This window comes from Myotis nattereri, assembly GCF_964212035.1.
Source record: "Myotis nattereri genome assembly, chromosome: X".
In the NCBI taxonomy this organism is placed as follows: Eukaryota; Metazoa; Chordata; class Mammalia; order Chiroptera; family Vespertilionidae; genus Myotis; species Myotis nattereri.
Genome location: NC_138078.1, coordinates 34,738,516 through 34,764,473, shown reverse-complemented (window position 1 = coordinate 34,764,473; position 25,958 = coordinate 34,738,516). Strand labels below are relative to the sequence as shown.

The 25,958-nt window shown below is 37.2% G+C and overlaps 1 protein-coding gene across 1 annotated transcript in view; it reads right to left on the bottom strand.

Moving 5' to 3' along the window:
• RPS6KA6 (ribosomal protein S6 kinase A6) overlaps nt 1-25,958 on the bottom strand; it is a 201,726-nt gene that overhangs the window by 125,460 nt on the left and 50,308 nt on the right. The window contains exons 4-6 of the mRNA XM_081115464.1: nt 16,412-16,493; nt 15,370-15,450; nt 11,953-12,032 (exon numbers count right to left, since the gene is read on the bottom strand). Coding sequence (XP_080971590.1) covers nt 11,953-12,032; nt 15,370-15,450; nt 16,412-16,493 — 243 coding nt within the window. The remainder of the gene's footprint in view (nt 1-11,952; nt 12,033-15,369; nt 15,451-16,411; nt 16,494-25,958) is intronic.

The following is a 25,958-nucleotide window of genomic DNA, read 5'->3' as shown; positions in this document are numbered from 1 at the left end:
AACAGACTGAGAGATGTCAGAGATTAGGGATTTTGGGGAACTGTGTGAAAAAGATAAAGGGATCAAGGAAAAAAAACTTATAGACACAGACAACAGTATGGTGATAAGCAGAAAGAAAATATGTAGGGGAAGTTAAAAGAGAGTAAAGGGGGAATAAATGGTGATGGAAATAGACTTGATTTGGGGTGGTGAACACACAATATAAAATACAGATGATATATTATACAAGTGTACACTTGAAAATATAATTTTAATAACTAATGTCACCATGACTGAGGAGCAGCAGCCCCATGGAGCCCAACCCAGTCCAAGGAGCATCAGAGGCGCAAGGAACCCGCCCCTGTCTGAGGAGCAGCAGCAGCCGCACACAATCCATACCCATCTGAAGAGCAGCAGCAGCGTGAACACTTCACCAACGTCTGCAGAGCAGCCCGCCCCATTCGAGGAGCAGAAGCTGTGCAAGTGGCCCCGCCTCATCCAAGGAGTGGCAGCCGCACGAGCAGCCCACCCCTGTCCAAGGAGCAGCAGCCTTGTGACCAGCCCAACCCTGTCCAGGGGCAGCAGCTGCATGAGCAGCCTCCCCTGACCAGCCAGAGGAGCCATCACTGCTGTGAACAGTGCCCACCAGAGGAGCTGCCGCCAACTGAGGAGCAGAAACTGCCACGACCACCCAAGGAGCAGCCGTCACCCAAGGAGCCACTGCCACCCATGGAGCAACCACTGCATGACTCTACATCTAGATCCATCCATGAGAATAAAAATGGGTAGACAAAGAAACCCCCAAAGGAAAGAAAAGGAAGATCACCAGAAAAGCATCTGACACACAGGCATGCAATATGTCAGAAAAAGACTTCAGATTAAGGGTCATACATTTCTAAAATGGATCGATGAAAAATCAACAACTTATGTAACAATAAAGAAGAAATAAAGAGTGACATAGCTGCAATAAAAATCACCATGGAAAGTTTCAAAAATAGACAAGGAGAAGTGGAGAACCAAATTAGTGAATTAGAAGACAAGGAAGCAAAACACACACAAACTGAACTGCAATTAGAGAAAAAAACATTAAAAGACTGGAGAAGAGCCTAAGGGAGCTTTGGGAAAACATGAAACGAAGAAACATATGAATAATACGGGTGAGATAATGACAGGAAGAAGAACAAGGATTAGAAAACCTATTTGAAGAAATAATGTCAGAAAAATTCCCTGATTTGGAGGAAAAACAGTCACACAAGCACAGAGAGTCTGAAACAAGATGAACCCAAAAAGAACCACACCAAGAGACATCATAATTACGATGGCAAGTGTTAACAACAAAGGGAGAACTAAAAGGCTGCAAGAGAGAGACATGAAGTTACACACAAGAAATTTCCAATTATATTATCAAATAATTTCTCAACAGAAACACATCAGGACAGAAAAGAATGTAAGGAAATTTACAAAGTGATGCAAATCAAGGGACTCAGTCCAAGAATACTCTATCCAGCAAGGCTATAATTCAAAATTGAAGAAGAAATAAGGAGCTTTACAGACAAAAAAAAAAAAGGCTAAGGGTGTTTATCACTACCAAGCCAGCAATATCAGAAATGGTAAAGGCACTGGTGTAAAAAGAAGAAATAAAAAGGGAAGGAACACAGGCACAAAAAATAAAAATGGCTACAAACAAGTAACTATCAATAATAACTTTAAACGTAAACAGACTAAATGCTCCAATCAAAAGACATCAAGTGGCTGAATGGATAAAAAAAAAAAAAAAAACATGACCCATATGTATGCTGTCTACAAGAGACCCACATCAGAACAAGGGACTCAAACAGACTGAAATTGAAGGGATGGAAAAATATCTTTCTGGCCAATGAAAATGAAAACACAAAAAAAGCTGGGGTAGCAATACTTATATCTGACAAAATAGACCCCATAGTAAAGGCCATCTCAAGAGATAAGGAAGGCCATTTCATAATGCTAAAGGGATCGATACAACAAGAGGATATAGCCCTGATAAACATATATGCACCCAATGCAGGAACACCCAAATACATAAAAAACAAACAAACAACTCCTGGAAGATATCAAGGGAGAGATCGACAACAATGCAATCATAGTAGGGGACTTTAATACATCACTGAAGTCACAGGATAAATCCTCAGGACAAAAATTCAGCAAAGAAACAGCAATCCTAAATGACTCACTAGATCAGAAGGACTTAATTGACATCTTCCGAACATTTCACCCCAAAGCCACGGAATATATGTTCGTCTCAAGTGCACATGGGACATTTTCAAAGATAGACCACATATTGGGTCACAGGCAACGTCTCTCTAAATTCAAGAAGATTGAAATCATATCAAGTGTATTCCCAGACCACAATGGTATAATATTAGAAATAAACTAAAATAAAAGCAATTAAAAAAATCAAACACTTGAAAGCTGAATAGCATGGTATTAAACAAAGATTGGGTTACCAAAGAGATCGAAGAAGAAATTAAAAACATCCTGGAAACAAATGACAATGAAAACACAAAAATCCAAAACCTATGGGACACAGTAAAACCAGCACTGACACGGAAGTTTATAACTCTACAGGCCTACCTCAGAAAACAATAAAAAATGGTAGAAATCATTTAACTGTACAACTTAAATAATTAGAAAGACAGCAACAGGAAAAGCCCAGAGTGAGCAGAAGGAAGGAGATAATAAAGATCAGAGCAGAAATAAATGACATAGACACACACACACACACACACACACACACACACACAGAACATTGCAAAAGATCAATTAAACCTGGGGCTGGTTCTTTGAAATGCTAAACAAGATTGATGAACCTCTAGCCAGGCGCACCAAGAAGCAAAGAGAGAGGACCCAAATAAAGAAAATCAGAAATGAAAGAGGGGAAATAACAACAGACCCCACAGAAATACAAAGGATTGTTAAAAAATACTATAAACAGCCCTATTCCAACAAACTGGACAACCTGGAGGAAATGGACATATTCCTAGAAAAGTACAACTTTCCCAAACTCAATCAGGAAGAATCCAAAATCTCAATAGGCCAATAACTATGTAAGAAATTGAAGCAGTCATCACAAAGCTTCCAGCAAACAAAAGCCCGGGGCATGACGTCTTCACAGGGGAGTTTTACCAAACATTCAAGGAAAAACTACAACCTATCCTCCTCAGACTACTACAAAAAATTCGAGAAGAAGGAAAACTTCCAAGCTCTTTCTATAAAGCCAGGATTACCCTAATACCAAAACCAGATAAAGACAACACAAAGAAAGGTAATTACAGGCCAATATCCCTCATGAACATAGATGCCAAAAAACTCAACAAAAATTTTAGCAAATCAGATCCAGCATTACATCAGAAAGATCATACACCATGACCATGTACGATTTATCTCGAGGATACTACAATGGTACAATATCCCCAAATCAATAAACGTGTTACATCACATAAACAAATTGTGAGATAAAAATCACATAGTCATATCAATTGATGCAGAAAAAGCATTTGACAAAATCCAAAACCCTTTCTTCATAAAAGCTCTTAGCAAGGTGGGAATAGAAGAATCATTCCTCAATATAATAAAAGCCATTTATGACAAACCCACAGCCAACATCATACTCAATGGGCGAAAACTAAAAACATTTTCCCATAATTAGGAACAAGACAGGGATGCCCGCTCTCACCACTCCTGTTCGACATAGTACTAGAAGTACTAGCCATTGCGATCAGAAAGAAGAAGAAATAAAATGCATCCGAGAAATGCAAATCAAAACAACAATAAGGTACCACCTCACATCTGTCAGAATGGCTATCATCAACAAATCAACAAATGACAAGTGCTGGAAAGGATGCATATAAAAAGGAACCCTCCTTCACTGCTGGTGGGAATGCAGACTGGTGTAGCCATTGTGGAAAACAGTATGGCGTTTCCTCAAAAATTTTAAAATGAAACTGTCATTTGATCCAGTAATCCCACTTCTAGGAATATATCCCAAGAAAACAGAAACACCAATCAGAAAGGATATATGCACCTCTATGTTCATAGCAGCACAATTTACAATAGCCGAGATTTGGAAACAGCCTAAATGCCCATCAACAGATGAGTGGAATAAAAAAAATGGGGTACATCTACATAATGGAATACTACTCTGCTATAAAAAAGAAGGAATTCTTACCATTTGCAGCAGCATGGATGGAATTGGAGAGCATTATGCTAAGTGAAATAAGTCAGGAAGAGAAAGAAAAACAACACATGATCTCACTCATTTATGGATAATAAAGAATATTATAACCAGATGAACAAAAAGATAGATACAGTGGGGCCTTGACTTACGACTTTAATTTGTTCCGACACTGAGCTCATTAAGGAGCTCATTAAGGAGCTCGTTAACTCAAATTATTCTATCACCTCAATGCAAAAAATCGGCTGAGAGACAGCTGGTATCTCAAAAAACTCATTAGTCTGGACACTCGTAAGTCAAGGCCCCACAGTACAGAGGCAGAGAAGCATGGAACAGACTATCAAAGTACAGTGGGAAGACTGGGGAGTGTTGGGGAGGGGAGGTAAGTGTTCAACCAAAGGACTTGTATGCATGCATATAACCATAACCAATGGACACAAGACACTGAGGGGGGGGGAGTGAGGGCATATACCAGAGGTAGGGGAGGCTGGGGGAAGGTCAATGGAGGAAAAGAAAAAGGCCAGAACCGGTTTGGCTCAGTGGATAGAGCGTCGGCCTTCGGACTAAAAGGTTCCAGGTTCGATTCTGGTCAAGGGCATGTACCTGGGTTGCGGGCACATCCCCAGTAGGAGATGTGCAGGAGGCAGCTGATCGATGTTTCTCTCTCATCGATGTTTCTAACTCTCTATCTCTCTCCCTTCCTCTCTGTAAAAAATCAATAAAATATATTTAAAAAAAAGAAAAAGGAGACATATGTACTACTATCTGTAATACTTTAAACAATAAAATAAAATAAATAAAATAAAGTAATAAAGTAAAATAAAATAGGCATCCAAATTGGAAGAGAAGAAGGGAAACTGTCCTTATTCACAGATGACATGGTACTGTACATAGAAAACCCTGAAAATTCCATCACAAATTATTAGACTTAATAAATGAATTCAGCAATGTGGCAGGATACAAAATTAACACCAATAAATCTATGGCATTTCTATACACCAATAGTGAACTTACAAAAAGAGAGACTAAAAAACAATCCTATTTACCATCGCACCCAAAAAATTAAGATACTTAGGAATAAACTTAACTAAGGAGATAAAAGACTTGTACTCAGAAAACTATAGGACACTGAGAAAAGAGATAGAGGAAGACATAAACAGATGGAAGAACATACAGTGTTCATGCATTGGTACAATCAACATAATTAAACTGTCCATACTAACCAAAGCTATCTATAGATTCAATGCACTCCCCCTTAAAATACTAATGGCATATTTCACAGACCTAGAACAAACTCTCCAAAAATTCATCTGGAATAAAAAAAGACCCCGAATAACTGCAGCAATCCTGAGAAAGAAGAACAAAGTAGGCGGGCTCTCAATACCAGATATCAAGCTGTATTACAAAGCCACTTTTCTCAAAACTGCTTGGTACTGGCACAAGAACAGACATATAGAACAATGGAATAGAATATAGAACCCAGAAATAGACCCAAACCACTATACTCAATTAATATTCGACAAAGGAGGCAAGAGCATAGAATGGAGTCAAGACAGTCTCTTCAGCCTTAGCTGGTTTGGCTCAGCAGATAGAGCCGCCGGCTTCAGGACTGAAGGGTCCCAGGTTCAATTCCAGTCAAGGGCATGTACCTGTGTTGAGGGCACATCCCCAGTAGGGGGCGTGCAAGAGGCAGCTGAATCAATTTTCTCTCATCGATGTTCCTCTCTATCCCTCTCCCTCTCCCTTCCTCTCTGTAAAAAAAAATCAATAAAATATATTTTAAAAAAAGACAGTCTCTTCAATAAATAGGGTTGGAAAAATTGGACGTTTACATACAAAAGGAAACTAGGCCACCAACTTACACCATACACAAAAATAAACCCAAAATGGATAAAGGACTTAAACATAAGATGGGAAACCATAAAAATACTAGAAGAATCCACAGACAGCAAAATCTCAGACATATGCCAAAGCATTTTCTTCACCAATAAAACTCCTAGGACAATGGGAACTAAACAGAAAATAAACAAAAAGGACTATATCAAAATAAAAAGTTTTTGCACAGCAAAATAAACCATCAACAAAACAAAAAGAAAGCCTACTGCATAGGAGAACATATTTGCCAATGTTATCACCAATAAGGGTCTAATCTCCAACATTTACAAGGAATTCATACAACTTAACAAAAGGAATATAAACAACCCAGTCATAAAATAATAGACAACGGACCTAAGTAGATACTTTTTGAATGAAGACATAAGGAAGGCCAGAGACATATTAAAACATGATCAAAGTCACTAATCATCTGAGAGATGCAAATCAAAACAACAATGCAGTATCATCTCACACCAGTCAGAATGGCTATCATCAACAAATCAACAAATGACAAGTGCTGGCGAGGATGGTGAGCAAAAGGAACCCTCGTGCACTGCTGGTGGGAATGCAGACTGGTGCAGCCACTGTGGAGAACAGAATGGAGTTTCCTAAAAATACTAAAAATGGAACTCCCATTTGAGCCAGTGATCCCACTTCTAGGAATCGATCCCAAGAAACCAGAAACACTATTCAGAAAGAATACATGCACCACTATGTTCATACCGGCACCATTTAGAATAGCTAAGATTTGGAAACAGCCTAAGTGCCCATCAGCAGATGAGTGCATTAAAAAACTGTGGTACATCTACACAATGGAATACTATGCTGCAGTAAAAAATAAGGAATTCTTACCATTTGCAATAGCAAGGATGGAACTAGAGAACATTATGCTAAGCAAAATAAGCCAATCAGATAAAGAGAAATATCACATGATCTCACTCATTTATGGAATATAATGAAAAACATAAACTGATGAACAAAAACAGATCCAGAGACAGAGAAGCATCAATCAGACCGTCAAACCTCAGAGGGAAGGTAGGGGAGGGTTGGGGTAAGGGAAAGAGATCAACCAAAGGAATTGTATGCATGCATATAAGCCTAACCAATGGACACAGACAACAGGGAGTGAGGGCATGAGTGGGGGGATGGAGGGGCAATGGGGCAATAAGGACACATATGTAATACCTTAAAAAAATGAAAAAAGTATAATTGGCATAAAGATAATCAAATAGATCAGTGGAATAGAATAATACCTTCTATTATTATGTCTAGATATATACCTTCATTTTGGGGGGTCAATTGATTTCCAAGAAAAATTCAAGGTAATTTTGTGAAGAAAACAGTGTTCTCCAATGATGATACTAGAACAAGGGACATTTTAATACAGAGTGTGGCAAAAGTAGATTTACAGTTATGAGTATGCAAAATACAGAGTTAATCCGTGTATTATTATTTATTAACTAGAGGCCTGGTGCACAAACGTTTGTGCACTCGGGGGGGGGGCGGGGATCCCTGAGCCCGGCTTGTGTCCTCTCGCAGTCTCGGACCCCTCAGGGGATGACCACCTGCTGGCTTAGCCCTGCTCCCTGAAGAATTGGGCCTAAGCTGGCAGTCAGACAACCCTCTGGAAGCCCGGGAGCCCTTGGGGGATGTCCACTTGCTAGTGGGGAGCAGGCCTAAGCTGCAGTCAGACATCCTTAGCGCTGTTATGGAGGCAGGAGAGGCTCCTGCCACCACCGCTGTATTGGCAGCTGTCAGTCTGGCTTGTGGCTAAGCAGAGATCCCCCTGTGGGAGCGCACTGACCACCAGGGGGAAGCTCCTGCATTGAGCATCTGCCTTCTGGTGGCCAGTGTGTGTCATAGTGAGCAGTCACTCCCAGTCATTCTGCTGTTAGGGTCAATTTGCATATTACTCTTTTATTATATAGGATAGAAGCCTGGTGCATGGGTGGGGGCTGGCTGGTTTGCCCTGAAGGGTGTTCTGGATCAAGGTGGGGGTCCTGCTGGGGTGCCTGTCCAGCCTGGATGAGGGGCTGAGGGCCGTTTTTAGGCTGGCCACACCCTCTTCCGGGTGGGGGGTCCTGCTGGGGTGCCTGGCCAGTCTGGGTGAGGGGCTGATGGCTGTTTGCAAGCTGGCCACGTCCCCTAGCCACCCAAGCTCCCAGTGGAGGCTGGCTGGAGCAGGTATCTGGGATTTATTTATCTTCCATAATTGAAACTTTGTAGCCTTGCACGGAGTCCAGGGCCAGTCAGGGCAGGTGGGAAGCTTGGCTTCCTCCATCGCCTGGGCAACCACACCTCCTGCTTGTTCCAGCTCTGTGGCTTCCAGCCACCATCTTGGTTGGGTTAATTTGCATATAGTCACTCTGATTGGCTGGTGGGCATGGCTTGGGGGCATAGCGGAGGTATGGTCAATTTGCATTTTTCTCTTTTATTAGTTAATATTATTGTGTTATTTTCCATATGAACAACTATAAACCTACTTTTGCCCCACCCTATATCAATAAGACACTTGAACTACAACAAATATATCTATCACCACATACTAAAAGGAACTCAAAATTTAAATATAAAACCTAAAACTAAAAAAGTTCTAGAAAACATAGGAGAAAAACATTTATGGCCTGAGATTACACAAATATCCCTTAAATAGGACACCAAAACATAATTTATTTAAAAACTCAAAATGCCGCCGAAACCGGTTTGGCTCAGTGGATAGAGTGTCGGCCTGTGGACTGAAAGGTCCTGGGTTCGATTCCGGTCAAGGGCATGTACCTGGGTTGCGGGCATATCCCCAGTGGGAGATGTGCAGGAGGCAGCTGATCGATGTTTCTCTCTCATCGATGTTTCTAACTCTCTATCTCTCTCCCTTCCTCTCTGTAAAAAATCAATAAAATATATTTAAAAATAAATAAATAAATAAAAATAAAAACTCAAAATGCCTAAAGGACTTAAATGTAAGATGGGAAACCATAAAAATCCTAAAAGAATCCATAGGCTGCAAAATATCAGACATATGTTGTAGCAATATCTTTACCAATATAGCTCCAAGGTCAATGGAAACTAAGTAGAAAATAAACAAATGGGACTACATCAAAATAAAAGGCTTCTGCACAGCAAAAGAAACCATCAGCAACATAACAAGAAAACCCACTGCATGGGAGAATATATTTACCAATGTTATCTCCAATAAGGGTTTAATCTCCAAAATGTATAGGGAACTCATACATTTTAAAAACAAGAAGATAAACAACCCAATCAAAAAAAAAAAATGGGCAAAGGACCTAAATAGACACTTTTCAAAAGAGGACATATCGAAAACCAAAAGACATATGTAAACATGCTCAAAGTCACTAATCATCTAAGAGATACAAATCAAAACAACAATGAGGTACCATCTCACACCTGTCAGAATGGCTATCATCAACAAAGCAACAAAGGACAAGTGCTGGAGAGGATGTGGAGAAAAAGGAACCCTCATGCACTGCTGGTGGGAATGCAGACTGGTACAGCCACTGTGGAGAACAGTATGGAGTTTCCTCAAAAAATGAAAGATAGGTCTCTCCTTTGACCCAGTAATCCCTCTTCTAGGAATATATTCCAAGAAACCAGAAACACCAATCAGAAAGAACGTATGCACCCCTATGTTCATAGCAGCACAATTTACAATAGGTAAGAATTGGAAACAGCCTAAGTGCCCATCAGCAGATGAGTCGATTTAAAAACTGTGGTACATCTACACAATGGAATACTACATTGCTGTAAAAAGAAGGAACTCTTACCATTTGCAACAGCATGGATGGAACTGGAGAGCATTATGCTAAGCAAAATAAGCCAGTTGGAGAAAGATAAATATCATATGATCTCACTTATTTGTGGAATATAATGAGCAACATAAACTGATGAACAAAAATAGAGCCAGAGTCATAGAAGCATCGAAAAGACCGTCCAATCTAAGAGAGAAGGCAGATGAGGGCGTGGGGTAAGAGATCAACTGAAGGACTTGTATGCATGCATATGAGCATAACCAATGGACACAGACAGTAGCGGGGGAGGGCATGTGCTGGGGAGTGGGAAAGGCTGGGAAGGGATAAATGCGTGAAAAAAGAGACTACATAATACTTTAAACAATAAAAATTTTAAATTTTAAAAAGTGTATAAATAAAACTTCATCATAATAAAGAACTGCTTTTAGAAAGGTACTGTTAGCAGAAGTGATTAATTTTGATAAAGTTTTATTTATATACTTTTTAAAATTTAAATTATTTAGTGTTTAAAGTATTGCATAAGTCTCCTTTTTCACCCACTGACTTCTCCTCAGCCTCTCCCATGCCCAGCACATGCCCTCACCCCCTACTGTCTGTTTGTGTATGTTCTTTTGTTTAATGAGCTATAACTCAATAAATATTTACTGAATAAAAAATATATTTGAAATAAAAAAGATACTGTTAAAGAGAATAAAAGGACAAACTATAGACCAGAAGAAAACATTTGGAAACAACCTATATGATAAAGGAGTTACCATCCAAAATATATGAAGATTTTCAAAACTCAGTAAGAAACAACCCATTTTAAAAAATGGGCCAAAGATTTGAACAGACATTTTATTAAAGAGAATATATAGATGTCAAATAAGTGCATGAAGAGATGACTGACATCATTAATCATCAGGGTAATAAAATTCAAAACCACAATAAGGTACCAGTACACACTTATGAGATGTCCAAAATTAAAACAAGACTGACCTTACCAAGTGTTGACAAAGATGTAGAGCAACTGAAACTTTCATATTCTGCTGGTGGGAATGTAAAAATTATATAACCACTTTGGAAACGTTTAAGTGTCTTTAAAATAATTAAAAACATATACCTACTATATAACCCAATCATGGTTGGGGAGAAAGAGGAATGATAAGCAGAGCATGAAGGACTTTTAGGACAATGAAACTATTCTGTATGAGACTACAATGGTAGACATGTGTCATTATACTTTTATCCAAACCCATAGAATGTACAACACCAACTATAAACCCTAATGTAAACTACAAAAGAAAAATAAAATATACAATCCAGTCATTATACTCTAGATATTTAAGCATGAAAAATGAAAATATTTGTCCATACAATCATTTGTATGTGAATGTTTTAGCAGTTTTATTAGCAATATCCAAAAACTGCAAACACAAACATCCATCAAGTGAATGAATAAACAAATCGTGGTATATCCATAAAGTGGAATACTCAAAACAATAACATGAATAAAGTATAGGTACATGTAACAACATGGATGAATTTCAAAATAATTCTGCTAAGATAAGTCAGACAGAAAATAACTATAGAATTCCATTTATATAATGTCCTAAAACATGCAAACCAAACAGTAACAGAAAGCATTCAGTAGGGGTGGGACAGGATGGAAACTTTACAAAGGGGTACAAAAAAACTGTTGGGGTGATGGAAAAGCTAATTATTTTGATTGTGATGATGGTTTCAGGGGTATATACAAATGTCAAAATTTATGAAAGTGTGTGCTTTAATATATGCAGTTTATTGTATGTAATTTACACCTCCATAAAACTGTTTTAAACATAAATAAATTAAACACTACTCCCAGAGGCACTTTGGTAGCTTCTGTAGCCAAAGACCTAGGTGTGGCCTTATATGCTTCATCCAGTTATTTAAATTGATCTTGTGCCTAAGAGAATAATAAGTAGCACATTGAGATAATCTAAATGACATAGGCAGATAGAAAATGCGATTAATTGGCATATTCACTAAATGCTATGCAATGAAACAAATATTATTTAATAGTTCTATAGGAAAAAGAAACAAAAATTATTTTTCTTAGTTTTGTTTCAAGAAAACATGTAAAGATTTACAAACAGATACCTCTTTGGATAATCTTGTGAAGACATCTCCTCCTCTGAGAAAATCCAGTATTAAATACAGCTTCCCTTCAGTCTGAAAGGCTAATTTAAAAATAGAATATAGTAATATAGCAATATTAAAGGCTTAAAAAGCTTAGTGTACTTTTAATTTAATATGTAAGTTTAGAATTTTATCACTGAACACTATATACCAATTAAGCATTTACTCACATGGTCCATTATTGAATCACATTATGTCAAATTTAAACCTGGTGTTGAAATAACTATAAAACCTTTCCAAGAACATAATCAATCTTGCATGTGGCTTTACACAGAAACTTCTACTACCCTCATTTTCCTGATTTTTGAACATCATGTTATACTACTAGTGTCTGAACTCTGCATCCCCACCTATTGAAAATCTACTAATTCTTTCAAGCTCAACCAAAATGCCACCTCTATCCTCTATTAAGGATTTCCCCCTTTTCTCATTTCCTACAGCACCCTTATACTTCCCCATCAGCTTTACTTGGTACTACTTTTGAGACTGCATGGTACTTTATTTATGTCTCTCTTATGGTAGTTACTCCATTTGAGTTGTGTAATTAATTTATTTCATTTAATGATGTCTGTATTCTTTATAGGTTATAAATTTCTTGAAAGCAGAAACTGTTTCACCTTTAGAGCTCACTACATCTAATACAGTGTTTTGTACACAACTGGTATTTACTGATTAAACTAATGACATCCAGGAGATTAAAGGAAATCTTTAGATACTACCATTTTCATTCCATTGGGGTAACAAGGAGTGAAAGAATAATTTCTTGAACATTATTTATAGATATAGTTGGGTATATATTTTAATATAGTATTTGTCAACATTACCTAAGAATAAAATAAATACCTGATACTTTTTTAAATTTCAAAAATTGAAAATGGACATAGTAGTCTATATTGGGGATTTAATGATGTATATACCTTTGAATTTCCCACGGAAGCTAAACTCAACAATATCATGCATACATTAAATTAGCAATGGAGCCATGATTCAATCTCAGAACTGTCTGATTTAAAATTCATGTTCTTTCTATAACATCTACTACTTCTCACTGCTATTCTTCTCCCCCTAAATATAAGAAAGAATAACTCAAATACACTAACAAAATTACATTACTATCTTAAATAGAACCAGGAAATAAGATAAATATGCTCATTGTGAACATGTACTGGAGCACAAACACTAGAATGTTTTGAATAAATTATCACAGAATTTTATAGCCTAATATCACAGGAGGTAAAGCCTAGTAGGATATAGAAATATTGCCAGACAAATAAGCAGAAGACACTATCTTGTTTACTTAGACAAGTTAATCAACAAATATAAGAAATACAACTAGAAGCTATTGATTCTTACTTCAGATAAATACTTTTCATATAGCTGGATATATTAAATTAGTTTGAAGTATTTACTTCTTATTATATTATTATCTGAAAAGAAATCCTTTTTTTATGTCACTAGATAATCAATGAATCAAACCTTTATTGAAGCTTAAATTGTGGTACAGAAATACATTTCAACTGATTGAATTCCAACACTACCATGAAGAAAGAAATTATGGCACCAAAACTGTCCCTCTATCACAACATACTAGGATTAATTTAAAATACTACAGTTTTCATTTTTCTAGGTTTTGTTTCATTCAAATTTGTGCAGTATTTCAACAGTAGAAATTTCAAATCTATTAGACAAAAGATTAGACCTCAAGCCAACACATGTCATCAAATATACTGGAATACTGTTCAAGAACAAAATCCACTTTGAGTTTGGTCCTCAAAACAATGCCAAACATTAGGTACTGTGTGCTAATTACAGAATCAAACTGGTCTATTAATTGAAAGCTTCTTCAATGAAAATTTTTATCAAGAACATGATTAAAATAAAATTCAAAAGTGTTCCAACCACTTGATTTCAAACCAAGTAGATTTTATACTTAGAAACACTAGAAAAAAATGTTTTGTTTATAAATATGTAAGGAATGAAAATAACACTGCATCAAGCCACACAAAAAAATTAAATATTTTTGAGGACAAAAATATAAAATTTAGTCAAATTTGTTGTTTTCTAGGCTGCTTAAATATCAAAGTATTTGCAAATACAGCTAAAAATGCAACTCTTGAAAGCTGTATTTCTAGTAATTTCTCACTGACCATTTTAGAATTCTGCATGTTGTTCTATGGATAGCATTCTGCTTCACTGTGTGTGTCTGGTCATTCACTCGATCCTCAGATACCATGGTGAAAGAAACACCACCAATAAGAGGAACACCAAGTCAGAACATCCAGCACACGCATCATAAAGGCACAGAACTTCAAGTCACAAGATGACAAAGACATTGATACCGGTTGAAATAAAGTTTATGGTGTATTATTGATGGAATTTAGTGGAAATGGCTACTAAAATGGAAAATAAGGTGAGTGATCTGATTTGACTTACTGAATCCAGCACAATCTTTATCTGAAATCTCCTTGCTAATATAGTTAGTGATAATTTATTTTATATTACTACTTAGCAAGTTAGTAAAGACACGGTACTTATGAAAAGTTAATCTTATTTACTGAAGAGTACTGAATGGCATACAGTTCCCATATAGTTCTGCCAGTATATTCTAATATTAATCTATGTGTTTTTCTTGCTAATCAACACTTGAAATTTATTTTGGTCACTATCTTCTAAAAGTGCCAATGCCAATTTTTAAAAAGCCAAACTCCCTTGACCTTAAAAGAAAATTAAGTCTAGGGTCCATTCCTTTTCCCCCTCTAGGGTATAAGATTGGTATAAACCCAGTGTAACAGTGTATTGCTTTATTGAGTTGGGGTTGGAAGGGGAGACAACATGGTGAGGAACAAAATCAATTAAAGGAATAGAAGCTCAGGAAGCAATAATGTTAAAATAGTAATACACAAAATGGTTAACTGAAATCACTTTGTTAAGAGGACTCAACTCATGGAAGACAAACTTTAATTGCTATTGCAAAAAAATCTGTAGGAAGTAGAAATTGGTTTCAACAACAATGGTAGAGAATACGTTCTAGAAACTGGAGGTAACTAGATGTAATAACATGGCAGCAATTTAATAGAATAGCCCCAGTTGTTAGGCTGAGGCTAACACCTAGGGAAGATAAAAGCATTGTCTGTAGGGAATTTTGGATGATAACTAAAGAAATATTACACTGTGTATAAACCAAATTGAATTGTCACAAGTGTTGTAAAGTCCCATATAGTAAATTTTTGTCTACATGCACTTCAGTTTCATAGGAAGAGCATCATAGAATACCAAAACACAGAAGAGAGCATTCATGTAAGATATCTAACTCCTTTATATAATAATGCATACAACTTAAAAAATAATTATATCTTGGGCTTTCTACAGATTACATACCATAATGCAACTTGACAATAAATGGATGATTCACTTCCACCAGTATATCCCTCTCCATCTTTGTGCGAACTCTGTCTCGAACTAAAAATTACAGATAGTTAGAATATATTACTATTGTATATAATTTCCATAGAAACTCCATCAAACAAAAATGTAAAAATATAAAACATAACTTTATAAGTTCCTAAATTTGCAGTCTATATATGTCTAAACAGTAATTACCATATACTCAGAAAGCAAATAAATTCAGTTTACATCTCAAGGTGGGTTAAAGTGACATAAACAGGTATTTGGTTAATATACATTTTTATGTATTAGTTCTTAATTTTTCAAATGAGTTTATTAATTAAAACTGAGCATGGTGCTTTCTGATCAGAGCCTAGAAGATGGTGTATGTAAGTGTATGCAGGCAGTTGTGTTTTCTCAATATGTAATAGCAACACAGATGGAACAGAAAATAAATAAAAGAATATAGTTTAATAAAATAAGTTCTTTTTATTAAATGTGTTACTTTTTATGCCATTACATTTTTATCATGGTATACTCTCACTAAATTAAGATATATACAAATATCAAACCTAGAAATATAAATTACAGCTAAATTAAAAAAACTAAGACAAAAAAGTCAAGAACCATATGATTTCAATCGTAGGTGGGATGGAAAACTGAAATTAACACATTAACAAATGAGAAAAACAAAGAAACAAAAATGCATAGACATAGACAACAGTATGTTAACTAGCAGAGGGAAGGGGGTAAGGGAGTAGTAAAGGAAAATGGAAGGGAAATGGGGTCGAATACATGGTAACTGAAGAAAATCTGATTTTGGGTGGTAGGCACACAATGCAATATGAAGATGATGTATCATAGAAATGTATACTTGAAACCTATAAAAATTTATTAACCAATGTCACCCCAATAAGTTTAATTAAAAAAATAAAAAAGAAAACTAAATCTACTCAACTTATACAAGCAATACACAGCATATTTCTTAAAATGAGCTTTACCAAATTCTTTTTAAATAAGCTTTCTAATTTTCTACCTTTCAAAGAAGCTTTTTTTAACACCTTCATTGCATAGAGTTGCCCAGCATCAGGGCCCGTCTTCTTTCTAACAAGAAAAACCTAATAGGGGAATAAAAAGAAAAGTAAAATTAACTTTCAAGCAATTTTTGCTATACATACACATTAGCATACTCATATGACCTTGCATTTATTATTTCATAAAGATAACATTCCTATAAATTATATGCTCTTACTTAATACTTTCTCACTTTCATTCATTTAGTAAATCATGCTCTCATACACACTACTGTGAAAAGAAAATTTAAAGAATATATGATATGGTTATGGTTATGGACTTTGAGAAGTTTTTATGTAAAAGACAGCAAAAATATCAAAACAATTTGAGCTAATGGAGCTCCTTTTAAGACCCAAGATCCTTTCTGTTACCTTAATAAAGAGGAACCTATGTGATGACTATTAATTTGATACCTTCATTTCTACTTCCTTATTGGTCCATTTTAGAAGTTACCAGGAATTTTAATTTCTAATAAGAAATAAGGTGCAATTCTTATCTGTGTGCTGGTAAAAGAATCATGATGACAAATTACCTCAATAAACAAATGAAAGTTAAACTCTTTAAAGTTGCCAATCAAGCTTAAATAATATATCACATTTGTAAACTAACATTATGACTCATTAAAAGCTAAATTTCAAGGTGGTCCTGTGGGTCTGAGCTGGAGGAGACTGAGCCCAGATCCCTGTGTCTGTACAGCAGAGACACACCTGGGAGCTGCTGCCTTATTCACACCACATCCCTCCTTAGCCTCCAGCACCAGGAGGTGTGGGCTCTCCTCTTCCCCCAGGAGCTGCCTGACACTGGGCAAGCCCCTTCCACGAGAATGATTTGTTCCTGTGTCTCCCCACGTTTAAGAATCTGGGTTCAGGAGAAACTAAGATGGCGGCATAGATAAACACTGGGAAATTGCTGCCTCCCACAACAACTTCAAAAAAAACAACATAAAGACAAAATGGACATCATCCAGAACTACAGGAAGGCTGGCTAAGTGGAAATTCTACAACTAGAAGAAAAGAAAAACACACTGAGAGCCAGAGGAGCTGCGGAAGTAAAGTGCAGAGGTACGGAGGCTCGCGCGCCAAGAAAGGGGCTGGCACCTGAGGACGCGGCTGTCTTTTTGAATCAGGAGGGAGTCACAAGCTCCCGACTGCTCTGAACTCCAGTTCCGGGAAGTCTCTGGGGACCCAGGACTCATACGGGGAGAAACTGGACTGTCTGGTAGTGGGCAGAACTCGGAACTTGAGGTCGGCTTTCCCTCAGAGGTGCTTGCAGCAATTACCAGGACACTGAGATGCGGGGCCCCATAAGGCAGGGTTGAGAATCTGCCATAGTGGCTTGCTCCACCCTTTGATTCCCTGAGACCCCGCCCCACCCAGGCTGCAGCAGAGGCTTTTGCATATGAATGCCCCGACCCTTTGCAACCTGAAAATTACCTAACTGCAGCTGGGCCAGACAGACCCACAGAGGCTTGCATTGCTTCACAGCTGGGCCTCATCTGGGCACCTCCAAACTCCAAAAAAGGAAGGGGAATCTACAGTTCTCTTCGTAGCTCCTGCTGTGTAACCTCAGGCAGAGGCTAAATTAGCACCTCCTTAGATCCAAGAGCCAGTGTACCCAGTGGTCAGAGGGGGACCATACAGATTACAACTCCTCAGATCCATAAGGGACACACTCAGGGTGCAGACTCAGTGAGCACCAAAACCCCACTGAATCAAGTCTTGCCCCAGAAGGGTGTCTTCAGCACAGAAGTTCTCCCACTGCAGACACAGCTGATTCTCACTGCCAATTGGCCTGGAGGTCAATTCCTCCCAGTGATCCTACAACAATCAAGGCATAACTACAATAAGACTGTGCAAAAAGCCCACAAGGGGGTACACCAAGAGTGTCCACCTCAGGTAACTGGGGAGGCTGAGCCACTGGGAACTACAGGACACCTAGCACACAAAACCACTCTACCAACACAGGGAAGCATAAAAAATGCGGAGACAAAGAAACAGGTCACAAATGACGGAAATGGAGGAAAGCAAATGACTGGATATAGAGTTCAAGGCCACATTTATAAGGTTTTTCAAGAATTTTATGGAAATTGCCAATAAATTTAGTGAGACCCTCGATAAATCTAGTGAGACTCTCGAGGATATGAAAAAGGACCAACTAGAAATTAAGCATACACTGACTGAAATAAAGAATAATATACAGAGATCCAACAGCAGACAAGAGGATCCAAAGAATCAAGTCAAAGATTTGAAATACAAAGAAACAAAAAGACCCAACTGAAAAAGAAAAAAGAAAAAAGATTCCAAAAATATGAAGATAGTGTAAGGAGCCTCTGGGACAACTTCAAGCGTACCAACATCAGAATTATAGGGTACCAGAAGAAGAGAGAGGGCAAGATATTGAAAACCTATTTGAAGAAATAATGACAGAAAACTTCCCCTACCTGGTGAAAGAAATAGACTTACAAGTCCAGGAAGCACAGAGAACCCCAAACAAAAGGAATCCAAAGAGGACCACACCAAGACACATCATAATTAAAATGCCAAGAGCAAAAGACAAAGAGAGAATCTTAAAAGCAGCAAGAGAAAGACAGTCAATTACCTACAAGGAAGTACCCATACGACTGTCAGCTGATTTCTCAACAGAAACCATGCAAGCCAGAAGAGAGTGGCAAGAAATATTCAAAGTGATGAATGCCAAGAACCTACAACCAAGAATACTTTATCCAGCAAAGCTATCATTCAGAATAGAAGGTCAGATAAAGAGCTTCACAGATAAGAAAACGCTAAAGGAGTTCATCACCACCAAACCAGCATTATATGAAATGCTGAAAGGTATTCTTTAAGAAGAGGAAGAAGGAAAAGGAACTCTTACCATTTGTCACAGCATGGATGGAACTGGAGAGCGGATAAATACCACATGATCTCACTCATTTGTGGAATATAATGAACAACATAAACTGATGACAAGGACTGATCCAGAGACGGAGAGGCATTGATTGGACTGTCGGGCCTTGGAGGGAAGGTAGGGGAGGGTGGGGGTAAGGGGGAAAGATCAACCAAAGGACTTATATGCAAGCATATAGGCCTATCCAATGGACACGGACAATGGGGGGGGGAGGGGGGAGGGCATGAGCCGGGGGTGGGGGAGAAGAGGGTAACGTGGGGATAAGGACACATATGTAATATCTTAATCAATAAAAAATATATTTAAAAAAATAAATAAATAAATAAAAGCTAAATTTCAAAAAGCCAGTTATAAAGATAAATGTAAATAGATTTCAGTTTTATAAGTGTTATTAGTAAAATGCAGCTTTAAAAAATAATTAGCAAAACCTGCTTACTGTCAACATGCCATCTCCAATTCTAGCATGTTCTATTTAAGTGCTGCTTAAATTGAAAATGTGATCAAGTAACTAATTTGTTGACATAAAATTGCAGATGGGAGAGATGTTGAGTAATTTTTGTCTTGCCTATTTCCCAAGGTATAGCTCAAAACCTTTTATGGCAGATCTTTTATTTGTAACTAGTGGCCTGGTGCAAAAAATTCATGCACGGGGAGGGGTGTGTGTGTTCCCTAAGCCCAGCCTGCACCATCTCCAATCGGGGACCCCTTAGGGGATGTCTGACTGCCAACTGTGGGATCAGGCCTAAACCAGCAGTCGGAAATCTCTCTGAGACTGCTGGCTCCTAACTGCTCACCTGCCTGCCTGCCTGATCACCCCTAACTGCCTCTGCCTGCCTGCTTTATTGCCCCTAACCCCTCTGCCTGCCTGATTGCCCCTAACCTCTCTGCCTGCCTGATCTCCTCTAACTCCTCTGCCTGCCTGCCTGATCACCCCTAACTGCCCTCCCCTGCTGGTCTGATCGCCCCTAACTTCCTCTGCCTGCCTGATTGCCCCTAACTGCTCTCCCTTGCTGGCCTGATAACCCCTAACTGCCTCTGCCTGCCTGATTGCCCCTAACTGCCCTCCGCCAGTCTTATCTCACCCCCAACTGCCCTTTCCTGCTGGCCTGATCTCACCCCCAACTGCTCTCCCCTGCTGGCCTAATCTTACCCCCAACTGCCCTCCCCTGCCAGCCTTATCACCCCTAACCTCTCTGCCTTCCTGCCTGATTGCCCCTAACTGCCTCTGCCTGCCTGATCACCCCTAACTGCCTTCCCCTGCCAGCCTGATTGCCCCTAACCCTTCTGCCTGCCTGCCTGATCACCCCTAACCCCTCTGCCTTCCTGCCTGATTGCCCCTAACTGCCTCTGCCTGCCTGATCGCCCCTAAATGCTCCTCCCTGCCAGCCTGATCACCCCTAACTGCCTCTGCCTCAGCCCCCACCACCATGGCTTTGTTTGGAAGAAAGTCAGATGTCTGGAAGATGGCCCATTGAGCCAGTCTAATTAGCATATGACCCTTTTATTAGTATAGATATAGATACATTATATAGGATAGGATGGGGGAGAAAAGCCTTTTTCAGCAGGAGGAGATGCTCTTGGCAGACAAAAATACATAATCCCTATATCTGGACTGATAGCCAGCCATATGCACTATACTGCCAAACCAGTCATTAAAAAATTGAACCGCTTTCTTACACCTTACACCGAACAGCTGTTGCCCTTAAAACCCCTCCTCAGCCCCACCTTAGATACTGCCTTCACAGTTCACCCAGATTAGGTTCTGATTGGTCAGTTTCTATGCCAGTCAGCATCAAAAGCTCTGCCTCCTAGGCAGCCATCTTGTGAGGGTGTGAGGGTGTGAGGGTTAATTTGCATATTACCACTTTATTATATAGGATTATATATCAGCCAAATCAGGGTTGAGGGGACGTTTTTCACTTCATGGAATTTCTGCTTTCTTCTATCCTGAAAGTAAGGCTTTTATTTCAGACCTAAACTCAAGGACCATTTAAGGTTTAGCATTTTCATAGTCATGCAGGGTGATGCTTCTCATACTTTCTGTGTAGATAAATCAGTATTTTTTCCCTTTCCTCCAACCCACTGTGGATCGTACTTTTATGAAATATATAGAAAACTTAAATGTCATACAAAATATAATCCCTTTTTAAACTAATAGATTCGGCACATAAAATTACTCTGTTAAATTTCTGTGAAAGTTTCTAAATGCTTAACTCTCAGAATTTTAGCATGTCACATAGTGAGCCAGTAATGAAGAGTTCATACCACATTGGAGGAGACTATTCAAGAGAATCCACAAGCTAACAAAGGGTTGGTTTTTTGAAACATAAAACTATCTTTGCACTAAAAAGAGTTTAGGAGTTTAACCAAATTAAAAAAAAAAAGTTTGCATTATCACCATAAATATTTTTGTGTTCAAAGAGCTAACAAATTAAAACTGTTACCATCTCTTACTTCCTTGTCTAAAATCTAGCTTGAACTCCAACATGATTTCCCCCAAACAACATAGAACCCTGAGAAAGTGTGTATCTTTCCACAGAAGATTATGGTGACTTCATTCCAAGGAGTTATTTTTACTGGATTTGATCTTGAAAAGGATATTCTTAAAAGTCCATAATTTTCACTGATAAAAATGGTAATCATTTGGCAAAGAGTGTTAACTTTAACATACATATAGTCTGCCCTCACTGATTTTTATAAAATAGAAGCAATAAAAATAATTTCTTATAAATGAAGTGCTAAGTCTCACTGTTTAATTGCAAAATAGTATCATTCAACCTGGGTTATACAGAAGGCACACCCGAACTACATTATCATAGTGTTCTCAATGTCATATAACACTTATTGATCAAGTTCAAGAAGCTCAGACCCCAGATGCATATTTTCTCATCTGTTTCTTTTTTCTCCAAGTTCGCGGTTGTTGGGAAACAAATGGGATTTTATATTATTAGTATAGCTGATTAAAGGGGCAGTCTTTATCAATTTTTTAAGCAGTACATTAAAGGATTGCCAACACACACACACACACACACACACACACACACACACACACACACCTTCAAAGCTAAGCAAATGGCATTAACTCTAATAACCAGACTCAAAGATTTCACTCAATTTTACTGACAAGGGCAAATAAATGAAGATAACCAAACAGTTCCCTTTTTTTCTAATCAATATTGCGTGACAAAAAGGATGAAAACAAAGGAGTTGAGTCATTTTGTGAGTATGATTCCACCACAAGTGGAACTATCTTTAACAAATTCTTCCAGGAAAGCAGTTCTCAATTTTTTTGTTCTCTGGAATCCTTAACAGTGTTAAAAATTATTGAAGACTTCGAAGAGATTTTGTTTTTGTGAGTTATATCTATTGATATATATCGTATTGAAAATTAAAACAGGAAAAAATTACTTATTGATTCATTAAGGATAATAAATCTGTTACATGTGAATATAAATATTTTATAAAAGATAGCTATTTTTTTCAAAAAAACTGAAAAAGTGACACTGATTTATATTTTCACAAGACTCTAATATCAGGCTTAGCAGAAGACAAGTTGGATTATCATATCTGCTTCTACATTCAATCTGTTGCAATTAAGTTGTTTTGCTTGAAGTATATCAAGAAAACTCAGACCTCACACAGATATGTATTTGGAAAAGGGAATATTTTAATAGCCTGTTCATATAGTTTTGGTTATTTTTCCTTGAAACAATCATTTGACAAGTGGCAGTTTCTTAAAGATTAGTGCAATTGAGAATCTGAAACCATGTCAAATACTAGTAATTGTCCATATTCTGTCATGTAATAACCCACTAATCTACCTTACACTTTAAATGGATTCGTACTCATGCCTAATTTGAAAATATCATGTGAGTTTTGCAGATCTTCCAAATGTTGAGAACAGTAATCTCATCAGAAAAAATATATTGTATTAAGAAGATGCCAAACTTATGATAGCAAATTAAAATTTTCTACAATTCTAATTTATTGCTTCCAAACTCAAAAAATTTTGTCAGTTGTTTCCCATGAAATACAGGCTTATTCCATTTCATTTTTGATAAATCACTAGCAGATGCTCAATTTTAAGGAATCATAGTTTGTTCATCATTCTGTCAAGTAAAAATGTTTCATTTTAAAAAGAAGCTAGTTCAAATCAAAACTAAAAAAAAAAAAAAAATCACACAAGTGCTCTCTTGACGCAGCCATCATCTTTTGGTATGCAAGTAAGTGCCATATGTGTACTTCTCATTTCATCACACAATATTAAAAAGAGGTGTACTCAATTATTGATATTTGATAAATTTAATGATTGCTAACACCTCACCAAAGGCATCCTTAAGTAAAACTTGCATATATTTTTAAAGCTGAAAGTGTATGAAGAATACAATGACTTCTGACATGGTTTGGTGTCACTGCTTTATTGTGCCAAGGTGGAAGAAGTTTTACAAATAATATCTGAGTATTATTATAAAACTAGAGGCCTGATGCACAAAATTCATGCAAGAGTAGGCCTTCGCAGAATGCCTGTGCCCTTGCAGTCCTGGCTGCCTTGGCCCTCACAGCCCTGGCTTTGTCCAGAAGGTCGTCTGGAAGGGCATCCAGATGGTTGTTCCGCTGTTTGGCCATTTGGTTGATTTGCATATTACACTTCTATAATTATAGATACTTTTGCCCTGAGGACATCTGAATGCATCATAAAGATACCCAGTGGTAGACAGATGACACTGAGCACCATTTTTGTAGAACACAGCCTCTAGTAGGGTTGAAAAGAATGGAGTATAGAAGGCAAAAAAAGGCAGTGAAGGAAGACAGAAAAAGATAGCCCAGACTTTCAAGAAGACACTTGCATAAAACAACTGTTTTTCCCCTAGCTCTTCTAACACTCACTAGTATTCCAATATGGCATATAATAGAAGCCATCATTCACAGCCTAGAGATTTAACTTTTTGTTTGTTCATCACCTGATTTGTTCTTTGCAGGTCTTATGGGTGACGTTCTTAGCAAAAGAAAAGTTGTCACTCAGCTCTCTTCCCCATAATCAAATACAGAAGTTAGTTCAGCTTCAAACTACTGAATCCAAAAGATATACCTATCCTGACCACAGAGGTTTATTTTCACTCATTCTAATCCAATTATAAAAACTGTCCAAAAGACCAATAAGTGAGTGAGTTACTCCAATATATTTTTCTCTTGGTGATAGGGACTTTTATACTTTCCATTAAGAATTAATTAGTGTTTGTTAAAGAGAATTGAAAAATCATCCAGATTTAACATTGGTTAAAGACAAAGGACCAACTGCAAGGAATTTTAAGATGTAAATATGTATTTTTTTAAAAAAAACTAGTTTTGGATAGTCAATCAATTACTTCAGAAGATAAGGGTTTAATATTCTCAAAAATTCATTTTGAGCCCTATAGTTGAAGGCTTTACTACAAATAAAAGCAAAAAAAAATTATAATCCACAGATGTTAAAATGTATGCTTTGTATATATATATGCTCTGTTAAGTAAAGGCTAATCTGAAAATTTCAAACATGTATTCATGTGCATAATTTGATTGTGTTTTAAAATAATTAATGTAAATTATTTGTTATACTACATTTCAATCCATACATTAATGATAACTAATGCATTATAGTTGTGTGTTTAGTACAGAATTTTATATTCATATTTCATAATGATAATGTGTGCTTCTTTAAAGTACAATTGTACATCTGACTATAGTAGGGTTTTCCCCTATTAAATGGACTATAAAGATATTTAATGTTTCAAAGCTTTGTATAGTCTAAAATTCCTTTTTCTGCATTTTAACAATGAACTTTTGCATAAAAACTTAAATAAGGCTGCATCCAAAAATTTCTTGGAATTGCTCCCACACTTTTCTGATTCATAGCCTTGGCCAAATTCCTAAATAGGTTCAGCATATAACAAGTCACACCCACACAATGCCTACACAAATGATGCAATACTGACAAGAAAACATGTTCACATGCTAGGAAGAAAAAATTAAGCTACTACCTTAATATTTCTTTGGTTGATGAACTGTGTAAATATCACAATTCAGTATTTTAGTATTGGGGATTTTAAAAAGTCTTCTATGATATTCTTGTTAAAGCAAAGTTCCTGCACATACAAAGCTGAGTGTTTCCTGAATTTCATAATTACATTGAGAATTTGTCAGCATGCTGCTATATTTAATGTGAAGATGCTATAAGACATTTCATTATGCTATACTGCATTCTCTTTTACAAAGGCCATGAGAAAAACTTCTCTGGTCTGTTTGATCTGTTTCTACGTTGAAGATACTGTCAAATAATCATATAATTAAATTTATCAGCTTCCTTATAATGGTTGCCAGAAAATTTAAATCTTCATTTTTGTCCCACTTCTAGATGTGTAGGCCCTTATGCCATGCATTTATGAACAACAGAACACATTCCTGGCTTCACCTAATATCTCCTGCTCTACTTTTTGGATTCCATCATCTCTTCTACTTATTTTAATTTTATGTTTTTACAATTCATCTATGAAATTGTTAAATGCTTTCTGGAATAAAAGCTGGATATAAGTACACATATAAATAAACATATACATCAAATGACAAAA